This window comes from Rhopalosiphum padi, chromosome 2 (assembly GCF_020882245.1).
Source record: "Rhopalosiphum padi isolate XX-2018 chromosome 2, ASM2088224v1, whole genome shotgun sequence".
Lineage (NCBI taxonomy): Eukaryota > Metazoa > Arthropoda > Insecta > Hemiptera > Aphididae > Rhopalosiphum > Rhopalosiphum padi.
In genome coordinates, this window is record NC_083598.1 from 58,699,101 (window position 1) to 58,711,212 (window position 12,112).

The window sequence follows — 12,112 nt, forward strand, 5'->3', positions numbered from 1 at the left end:
TAAGAAACCGACAGCTGATAAGAGCTGATATCAAATTTCGGACAACCCACGATATCGTATATAAGACCGTGGGACAACCTATTAAACAGATAACAAGGAAAGACAAAAATTTAAAAATCATATTACCTTGGATTTAGCATTTTTTTAAGGGGCCGCTATTCCAACATGTTTTCTCTGTCTATATTTTCCACATAAATATACAGAAATAATTAATAAAGATATTCCTATTCCATATTTCCACAATTACGAATCAAGTTCAGTTTAGGGCAAAAACACTTCGCACCTATTATATATTTTATAAAGAATATTTCCGTGCATTGACCAGAAAATCTTTAATATTTTAATTTTTTTAATAAATATAAAAATGTTTTAATTTAAATTATTTTTAACCATTAATAACTTATTCAAATATAAAAATGTAAAGATTATTTAATTTAAAACACAAGTATAAAAAAAAATATTTATTAATTTTTTATAAATCTTCGAAATTACCTAATTTGTAACTTAATGGTGCTAAATAATTTGGATATAGGCATTCTTAACATTTTTAATCTCTTAGCTCTTAGGTATGATATTTTGAACATTTTGTTCAATTGTATGGCCGAGAAAGTAGAATGAATAATAATATGATTGATACGCTTGGTTTTTTAAATAATCCATTGGTTATGTTGATAAACCTAGGTGACCAAAGATGTACTATTCAACTTCTCGCAACGTAGGAATTATATCATTATTAAGTAGGATAAAGGCTTTTATACATAAAAACAGGCTCTATTCTACTTATATATTAATTAATTAAGAAATTATTGGCTAAACATCACACTTTTCTTACAAATGTCAATAAACTTTTTTTTATTTAAATTGTCTTCAGTAAAAAAGCGATAATTTTCGCAAATTCAACTCAAAACATTTAATTTTTTAATATTTTAGTCAATGGATTCATGTGTCATCTGATCAAACACCAGCCAGTGATATGTCCAGTTTATATCTACTATAATTTGTCCATTTCTTCTAGAAAAGTAGATTTGTCGATAAGAATTTATTGATCTCCAAGAATTGGATACTGGCCTATGCTAAACTTCTTAAATTTATACCAATTAAACCCAATCAAAAAATTCTAAACGCCTTTCTTCGTCACCGACATACAACTGATTAATAAATTTTGTTACTATGATTTTATTTTTATTTTTTTTACATTCTATCATGGACAATTTTCTTATTCCAGCTTCCGTGCATCTATAATCTACGAATAATTTTGAAGGTACCTACAACTACATTTCTAAGAATGTGAATGTTAATGGTGTGGTATTTATTATATTTATTGATCTATATCTACCCAACTTATTTTATTGAAAAACAAAAATGTTATCATGCCAAATATGAAATAAATACTAAAATACCTACACAAATCAAAAAAAAAGTAGAACATTTCAAATATTTATAAATTGCGCGAAGAATGTCAAAATATTTCGAAAATTATATCATGTCTACTAAATCTTAATATGATTATTTTGTAAAAATTATTAGTTTATAGTTAAGTATAAGTATTTTATTTTAAATTACAACAATACAAATTCAACATTATTTTTAAAAACCTGATTTACATAATAAATCCGTTTTCCCTATTTTTTTTTTGTCTTGGTTCACTCTACTTATTTTGAAAAGGATTGAGAAAAGTTTACTTTTAATGTGTTATTCTAATTTAATTTAATTTTCAGTCCAGAAGCCACCCTCAAAAGTCAAAATAGTCAAAATAGATCGACAATATATAGTTGTTGCCATTGTGATTGTTGGAAAACATAATATAATATAATATAATATAATACCTATTTATGATTTAATAAGAATTGTTCTTTTATTTTAGATTTCTTTGTTATTTGATAATTAAAATTACATATTTACATGTCACGTTTACAACTTAACCATAGAAGGATTACCTGTTACGACAAATTATGTCATCTGGAATAATGTTGTCTATTTTTAATTTAGAATATATTTTTCACTTAAGATGATATTTATTATTTTATTAATGTCAGATTATATAACTTAAAATATGTTACTCGCTGACTCGCAGTACACTATTACTAAATAATAAATATATTATTTTTAACTGTCCATTGGATATTTAATAATATTATAAAGTATAGGTAATAATAACGTTATATTTTATATATGAATTAAAATTCTATCTGCAGCTGAATATTGAAATGTTATTTTGTGCTATTTTTAAACCAAGGTTTAAATAAGGTTTATAAGATTTTTTTAAAAAACTGTGTAATATACAATTTCACTTTAATATTTGAAGGGAAAATATGAAAACAATTTAAATAAAACTTGGATAATGAATTAAAATAATTAAAGCTAAATAGAATATTTGCTTGATTCACAATATTATATAACTAGGGAGCTGATGTTTATGCTCTAAAAAATTTAAAAATATGCAAGCAATTATGCACTATAAAGTATAATATATGCTTTGAATTTATTAAAAATTAAAAATAATAAATTATTAGTCATTTAAAAATAAAATTAATTAATTAATTATTAAAATTAAAAATTAAAAAAGTGGGCAAGTGGGTATCGCTCTGCTGTATAGTAGAGATGGAGAGTAGGTCACTGGTCACTATAATGGATGTGTTAAATTTGAATGCAATGACGGGTATCATTGTAAACGAAAAACGATTCTGAACTGGTTATGGTACTTCAAGTGGTTATGCGTAAAAATTCCCGTTTTCCCGTTATTTTTTCAGGGTTTTTCCCGACGCTTTTGAAAACTGCTGGAAATTTTTTACTTTTTTGACCCCCCAAAGTACCAACTAGATGAATTTTCCTATTCAAAGAGGGGCTGAAGTTAAAAATCGAAACATTATTACTAGTTACTACTTCAAAACGTGATGACAGACACAAAAAAAAAACACATCATTGTAAAATCAATACATTCATCACTCCGTTTAGAATCTAAAAGATGTTTGCAAACTGCTGTTGAATTTTTTGTTAATCTGAAAGTATTATACATGGGTGTATTATATTAGAAACCAAGTACCGATTCGAGCAAAAAACGACTATTCCCGGTTGGCGCAAATATTACATATAGGCCTACAGTCGCGGGATATTTTAATCTATTAATATTAGTCATGCCTAGTCCGTTAATATAATACGAAAAACCTCAAATATGCACTAAAAGCATGATGAATATAGAAATATGATCAAACAAAAATTCAAAATTAAATTGATAAATTTGAATTCTTTGATTGATGAAACAAATTTCTATCTTACTCCGCATTAATTTAGATGTTATTAAAAAATATGATAAATGCATAAACATCCACTATTTAATTATAACTGTCAGTGCTATGTATTGTAAATTTTAAAATACATTTAAAATTATCATCAATATATAATAAGGACTAAGGAGTGTATATAATATGTTAATATGGCTCATAAAGTTATAACTACACAATATATTATAAAGGATTTTAATATTTTGTACAAAAAATATATTGAATTGAATATTATAACATTGCACAATAATACCAATATAAAAAAGTGGTGGAAATGATTCTAAGAAAATAATTATAAAAATTAAATTTAGATTGTGATGAGTTAATAAATTTAAAAAAATGCAGGAATAATTTGAATATCTTAAATTATGATATATTAAAAACAATTATATGGGATATCCCACATCACAGTCTACAGAGTTTGTGAAAGTACTTAAAAACACCAGTCATTTCCAATAATTATTAAAAATAGTAGGTGTTTTGAATATTTTTATGATTAACCATTAAGAAATTTGATATCCTTAATAAAATGCCTCCTTTGTTTCATAAGATAAATAAACAGTGGTTTTAATCTTCTATAACTTACTATAGAAGAGTACATAAAGAACAAATAGTATGAGTATAATTAAAGAGAAATGTGCATTTAATGAATCATACTTAAAGAAGTAGTGAAACTTACAACATTGATTATTTTAATGATTCCTTTTTTTAATGGATTATACCATTGAAACTGTAAGTAATTAAGCAAAATGACAAACAAATAGTTTACTGTTATTTCTTGAAAATGATTTATAGTAAAACTGTCATTCGTTTACGGTGATGCATTTTTAATATTATTTTCTTCTGTTAAATTCTTTTTTATAGAAAGTAGTTTAAAAAAATATTTGTTTTTATTTTAAATATTCTTTAGAATACATTAAGACATTAGGAAAAATTACAGTCAAAATTCAATCATTGAAAACATTTAAAGAAATTCTTGGTGATACCACTTGATAACATTCAAATTTAATAAAATTATTATATTACATTTAGGTATTGTTTATTATAAATTATAAACCATTAAACCATTTGTCCATATATATTTTAACTATGAAATTAAAATAAAGTTTTGGTAAGGTTATTTAGGTAACATATGTCTTGACACACCACTCATAATACAGGTATAATACTACTTAAAAATACAACAAATTTAATAAATTACTGAGAGTCACACAAAAATTTAGAATGGTGATGAAAATGCTGTTCCATAAAACTTGAAATGAAATAAAATCCATGATCATATCTATCTTCTTCATTTATGGAAACGGCAATCCCTGCCTTTTCACAGGCGCTTGCAAAATTGTCCAATTTTAATTGTTCTTTGTACTGATCATTTTTTCCCTACAAAAAATAATAACAAATGTATTCAATATGTATACATCATATGCTTTTGAAATCCTTTAAAAACTGATTTAAGAGTCTATACACATGTGTTGTCTCTATCTTAGAAGCATATAAAATACAACAGCAAATTTGAATTCAATAAAACCAATATTGTGCTGTTAGAATTAATACTTGAGTGAATTGATCTATTATCAAAATTTAAGGTAAGAAAATTATCTTAGTTTAAAATTTTAAATGTTAGCTTTTTTACGATATTTTAATTTTTAAGCTAGATACAAACATTTCAACTAGTAATATTTACAATACTCATAATATATTACTTAAAAATTAAAATATCAAAAAATCTAATGCCTAAGCACAGATGATCATAATTTTAACTTTAATAATAGAACAATTAATTCTAATACAAAAGCTAACTACACAAAATTAGTTCAATTGAACATAAATTTGCTATGTTCTTAAGACAAAAATCACACATGCGAGTATAATTTCTTTTTAAAATACTTTTAATATAATATTTTATTTTATTTTACTTGATGTATGAGGATATTTAACTCAGGTCCTTTATAATTAGTTACTAAGCAGGTAGCATCCCATTCCTCCATAGTTTTTATATCATCTCCAAAATAACACTTTAATATAAATTGTATACCAGGAGATTTAGATGGATTACAAACTGGAGCAAAAGCTGATACTGAACGATACTTGCCAGGATTTTTAAGTGCGCTTATTAGTGCACCGTGACCTCCCATACTGAAATATTATTATTTATTAAAGTGCAATATATAAAATATAAATATATGAATTTAAAATATGTCACTAATGCCAATGAGTGGCAATCAATAATAATTGGTTAGTTAATAGTTTAACCTATAAAATAATAATAATAGACATCTATGATATATTTTTTTACTATAGTATATAATACAAAAGAATTTATTTAATATTTATAAATATACCTGTGACCCATGATTGACTGTCTGTCTTTGTTGACATTGAAATTCTCTTGAATAATACTGGGTAGTTCTTCATTCACATATGAATACATTTGGTAATTCCTGTTCCAAGGCTCTTTTACAGCGTTTACATAAAATGACAAGCCTTTAGCTTGAATTTCATTCTTTTCAACACCAAAAGTAACCCCTGAAAACACAATTCAACATTTGTGACAATAGTTATTATTATTTATTATAATAAATTAGACACCTATCCTTACTAGGGCAAACATCTGGTGATACTACGATAATTCCATAATGTGATGCCCATCGTTGAAACCCTGTCTTCTGTATAAAACTTTGTTCGGAGCATGACATACCACCCAATTGATATAAGACTGGAGCAGGTCCTTCCAAATTGTCTGGTACGTAAACGGCAAATCTCATACGGAAATTTAACACAGCACTAAAAATAATAAGAACACATTTCAATTAATTAAATTTGTAATAACTAAGAACAACTTATTATACATACAATTTTGAATACTTTTAGAATTATACTAAAAAACAAAATTGATTTTTTCAAATTTTGATTTTCGTTTTCTTTAATTCTTTTTGTTTTTCCCGATTAAGTACTAATAATATTTTATTTTTGATCCCCTAAAGTGCCAACTAGATTTAGTTTTCTATCAAAAAACATTCCCATTTTTTGAAATCGAAGTAATTTTACTGCTTCAAAAGGTGATGACAGACAGAAAATAAAAAATACACACCCTTGTAAAATCAATAAATTCTTGCTCCGCTCAGACACTAAAATATAATAATTGCAATATTTTCGAAAAAATAAATCGACTTACCACAATACTAATAGTAAAATAAATTAGGTACTTTAAATACTTTAATAGCAATATCAATAAATACATCATGAACTAGAATAACTATATAACTAGGTTGCAAACTAATCTCTACAAAGAATCTTTTTTTGTATAATCGTATACTATGATGGGCGATGGTATGATAAATCAATGAATTCAAATTTAATATTACACTTAGTTCAGTGAATCATACATTCATACGATACCTTCTGTACAAGTATTGACACTTGACAGTATTGTACTATTGTAAATAAAATAAAATAATCTAACTAAATACGTATACTCAGTACCCACATTAATATAAGCATATATATAAGCAATTCAACGATCAATGTTATATAATTTATAAATAAAATCAATATGTTTAATAATAATAACTACAACTTCGTTTTTCGGCCAAAAATTGATTATAACTTCTCGAGACTGGAATAATATTATTTATAAAAGTAATGTATTATAAAAATATTGATATTCTTTTTCAACGTATTATTATTTTTCAGCGTATTGGAGTATACTTATACAGTTATAGTGTTATACCTATAATAGACTAAAAGACAATACTGTTCGTTATCCTTATCATTTAATCGTTTCAATTAAATCCAATCTAATCTTAATACCAAGACCAATCGTGTTTTCAGTTTACATTATGATTATAGTTCATACGGAGATCTAGATTTATATTTTTCGCTATCACCACTAATCACTCAATTTGCTCTCAGTCTACGAATACCTACAAATATTTAACAAACATTTAAGTTTTTTATATAATTTAACAAAAATCGAATTAACTTTGAACTGTACACCATCTATTCGTGAAAATCGTGATACTTTGGATACAAAATACGGCTATTTATACATTATTATTTATTACAATAGATAATACCAATGTAAAATCGACGATAAACTAATGTTTTATTGATTATATAAATATATTAGTTATTAGGACAGTAATTAAGAATTATTTTATTTAAGGCTTTTACAAATTTATCCATAGAGTTAAAAAAGAGCAAAAGGAAACAGATAGCTTAATAACAAACTCGACGTATATTTCTAAAAAAATTAACGACCATATATAATATCAAACTATAAAATACATGTAACATTAAATTAGAATAGAACTACGCGAATGTTATTAAAGAAATTCTTAATCAAATAAAAATTTATTATATACCTTTTAATTACTTTTTTCTTATATTTTAACACAAACATTTAAATTCATAATATATTATTTATATTTAATTAAATTTTTTTATCTATTTTTTATTTCATGTATGACATGATATTTATGAGAAATAACCTTTAAAACATAATACATATGACTTTTATGACAATTCATATTATGATATCCGACTTTATGACATGACTTTCTAACACTAGACCTATAAATTAAAATTTTTATATTTATACAAGCCACAAGGTGATTATTTATAATTAATAATAATAAATACTTTTTGTTGGAAAATATCAACATTTTTGAAAATCATTAAAAAATTATTATATATAAAAATCTTTTATTTAATGAAGAAAATATAATGTGCAATAACTATAGTAGTGTCGGTAGTGAAATGAAATATTATATAAAAAAAACATTGCGGAATAGAAAGGAAATTGTTGAGGTGTAAAAGGAAAGGATGTCAAACGACGTTGGTGTTATTTAATAATTCAAATATAATATTAATTAGGTACCTATACTTAGAAAAAAACAAAAGTTTTTGATCATTTATTGACAAAAATAACCGTAACAATAGTGGGTTGAGCATCGACGCACAATTAGAACTGGTCTATTATTATTTATTATTGGTGTCAAATTATAAAATAGACTAATGTCATTAGGACTTTAACCGGTAGATAAGACCATACAATGTGTGTGACTGGATGAATTTGTGTAGTGATGTACCTGTCAGAATGTTTGAAAATCATGATAAATTTGGAAGATCCGAAATAGTGATCACTGATCAAAGTTGACAAATGTTTACCAAGAGAATCAAGGAAAAATAATAAAGGACGACTTCAACTTGCAGATTTATCAGCCGAAAATCTTAACGTCGACAAAGATTCGGAAAATGTTGATCTTCTAGAAAACGAAGCAAGAAACTAAGAAACACGACTTGATGGACCACGGGAATTCGGCTTGTACGACAATAACGAAGGAAAGTATTTTATAGTTTGTACAATACATTCAGATAGCTGGTCAGGGTGTTAAGGACTTTCGAACTATGGGTACAATCAGTGGCGTAGCTAAGATTTTCTTAAGGGGGGTGTTAATTATAAACATTAAATATTATATTTAATACTTACAAAATACAAACTATAACTTTTATTTTAATTAATTAATATGTATACAGTATGTCGGTTTGGTATGGTCAATTTTTATTGTAAGAATTTTGAATATGTAATATTATAATAATTTCTATTATATATTGTAATATATAATACGACCCCAAGAAGGGTGTCATAACCCCCAAACACCCCTCGTTTACGCCACTGGGTACAATCATAACGTTGTGAATCATAGCGAAAATTTTGTAGATGTAATATCAAAGGCACATACCTAAAGAATTGAAAGTTTGTTGCGTCCTTTGAGGCAAACAATTGCGAAAAATATGTGAGGTACACTGTCGTATAGATTCAGATTTGCTTCCAAAGTATAATATTATGATATAATTATATACTTATTATATATTACAGATACGTCATATCTAATTGAAACGTGATGGAAAGGAACAAATAAAAGTAGTGCCACATTGCATTTCTAGGAGACGTGACACAAGTATGTTAATATTTATTTTTATATATTTCTAATTATTAATGATAATAAAACGAATAATGACTAACAAAAGAATGACGAACGTTGATAATATTGTATAATAATTATTATTTATTTATAATATATTACTTATTTAAAAACTTTTGTTCGTCATTAAAACCACTTACATTTTCCACTTATTACGAGAATATACTGTCTAATATCTTAATATACTCGTAGTTGTAGAGTGGTAAGACACAGTATAGCGCCGCATACAAGATAACCTTATAAATAAAGACATACTATTTAATATTTTCTAACATACAATATTGTAAATATTACCAGCCAAAAAATAAAGTTTCTATTATCATAACTTTATGATAATTAATGATTATTAATGTAAATTAATTATATTATATTAGTAGGTAGGCAGCTCAGTATTAAAAATTCGAATCAATGAAGCCATTGTTTTGTTGTGAAAAATCGTTAAAATTTAAGTTATTAGTCAATACATTTAAATAGTGTTGATGCGTAAATTAAAATAATATAATACATTTTATCATTGAGTAGGTATAGATAGTACTATCTATACTCAATGATTTTATTTAGATAATTCTAATTTCCAAATAAGTACTGCAGTTCACCGGTGCTTTTATGAACGAATGAACGATCTAATTCATCTCATTAAATAACGAATGATTAATTAAGTTTTATTCGGCTCTATAAGTACCTATATTACTGCCAAATATTAAATCATTGCAGTTTAGTTATTTATTAACTAAAAAAAAAATATATATCAAGAGCTACGAACGCCATCTGTATTCATTATATTTGCAATAGTCATATAGATGATGCTAAAATGTGTACACTTTCCCCTTAGGTCATAGACTCATAGATTTCTATATTCTAGTCGTACATTCAGTGTTTCAGTACACCTCTTATATGATATTTAAACATGGATAATAATCAAACGATCTTATGATAAGACTTTCTAATTAGTAATACCAATCTATTATTATACCTTAGTACCTTACTATACTTTAGTAGCGGATATAAGGGGGGCGATGGGGCGATCGCCCCGCTTGGGTCGTATTTTTTTACGTTATTTTTAAATTATAAAATTGAGCTGAAAGAGTGAAAGCTGATATTTTTACTTTTTTGATACTACTAATAAGACATAGAGCATTATTTGGTGAAATAATGCAAATAATTAGCCTCTTATAAATTACAGGTAATATATAGGTAAATATATAGGTAATTTAATTTTTTTTAATTCACCCCCTCCCTAGAATGACCTCTGGATCCGCTACTGGTGGTTAAATTAATAAACATTAATTCGTGATTTAGACTTTAGAGACAATATTAGGTATATAGGTGTCGCTATGTTTAATGTATTTTACGTAAGGTATGTTCTGATCATAGATCGTTTATTGAGTATGAATGTATGTATAAATTTACATTATTTTTGTTTTTAACAAAATTTCGAGCTAGTCGTGTGGCCGTGTGGGAGCCCATAAAGACTTCTCTAACAATGTTTTTATTAATATTAAGTTCAGTACTTACATTGATTTTATTAACATACATGTACCCACTTTGGCCATTTTAGTACTGAGAATAATAATGTCATAATGCTTAATATTTAAATACATAATAATAAACAAATTAACTTGAAATGATGCATTATCCCGCAGTCACATAAACAATAAAAAAATATAAAATTATCGTTTTTTTTTATATAACCTAGCATTAGGAACCATTAGTCAATGATAGATCCACATAATATATATTAAGAGAGAAGAATTAATTTGATCTAAGGTTCTGACGTTTTGTAATCCCGATAGTCGTACATGATAAATTATCGTAATGTTTTTGGGATAAAAAAAAATATCAACAAAAAAAGTATATAAAACCATGAAGGTATAGTTTGCAAATATTAATATACCTACGTGGCTACGTGTTAATAGTAAATTATTAGAAAACTAATGAGTAATCGAGTAATGAGTTAGCTGCAAAAAATAATAATTATAACAAAGCATGTTTTCGTCGTCTGTTCGAATCGATAATTTTAAAATGTCAGTGAGAAGGATACCAAAAACAAAAACAATTCTGCTGACACGCATACTTATTATAATAATGCGACTACTGAACCAGGTGCAAAAATTGTGTACAATAGTCAATAATTTTACGATACAAAACGTTACCACTGACCTATCGTGTTCGTAGACTTTTTGATGTCCGTCGAAACAACGGTTGTCTGACACAACGTCCAATATCTGCTTCATGTTGTTTGGACCACAGGCACGTAGGTACAACCGACGAAAATCCTATTCAGCAGTGCGATCGTGTGCACCGCTGGAACTCGTCTGGGCGCGTACTAGAGGAACGTACCAAACAACTGCCCAGCGCATACTGAACCATCGACATTCGACGCCGACGGGCGGACAGCCGAATGCCAATATCGTCGTCGGGCAGCACCGGCGCTGAGATATACGATATACCTATACGGCTATACATCAGCTGTATATTATCCTCGTTCGTGGTGCAAAATATGCAAATGAATTTACCTTATCTATAGAGCGGCGTGAGCTACGAACGAACGTATTTCTATCCGCGAGATAACATGTTTTACATTATCGTTCATATTACCAACAGCTGATGCTGCTGCTGACAGCTATCTACAACAGAACTACCAACTTGAACGGGTCAAACGCAAATTTTAGAAGTAATAGAAGTGTGTGCATCTTTCTGGTTATCGCGATTGATCGTTCACCGGATGATTGTGATCCGATACTGGCGATACTACTTTGAGTACTTTGCTATCTGAACCTGACCACGCTGGCTGACAAAAGAACCTATTATTTTTGTCCAAAACTTTTTGATGGACGATGGTCG

At 26.8% G+C, this 12,112-nt stretch overlaps 1 protein-coding gene across 1 annotated transcript; it reads right to left on the reverse strand.

The window, feature by feature from the left end:
* Positions 1-4,254: 4,254 nt before the first annotated feature.
* On the reverse strand, positions 4,255-11,762 carry LOC132921660 (S-formylglutathione hydrolase-like). Its single transcript, XM_060984808.1, has 5 exons — positions 11,429-11,762; positions 5,881-6,065; positions 5,624-5,807; positions 5,198-5,417; positions 4,255-4,661 (listed from the first exon to the last, which is right to left on the reverse strand). Exons 1-5 carry the CDS (start codon positions 11,500-11,502, stop codon positions 4,479-4,481), a joined length of 846 nt encoding a protein of 281 aa, XP_060840791.1. The 5' UTR covers positions 11,503-11,762; the 3' UTR covers positions 4,255-4,478.
* Between the last annotated feature and the right edge of the window lie 350 nt (positions 11,763-12,112).

Bases quoted from the DNA above. Each gene is read 5' to 3' on its own strand.
- LOC132921660 (XM_060984808.1), bottom strand. From the start codon at position 11,502: ATGAAGCAGATATTGGACGTTGTGTCAGACAACCGTTGTTTCGACGGA. The intron at 5,418-5,623 runs GTATATTTATAA...ATAATATTTCAG, and splicing joins CAGTCAATCATGGGTCACAG to TATGGGAGGTCACGGTGCAC. The intron at 4,662-5,197 runs GTAAAATAAAAT...TATTTTTTGTAG, and splicing joins TAAATATCCTCATACATCAA to GGAAAAAATGATCAGTACAA.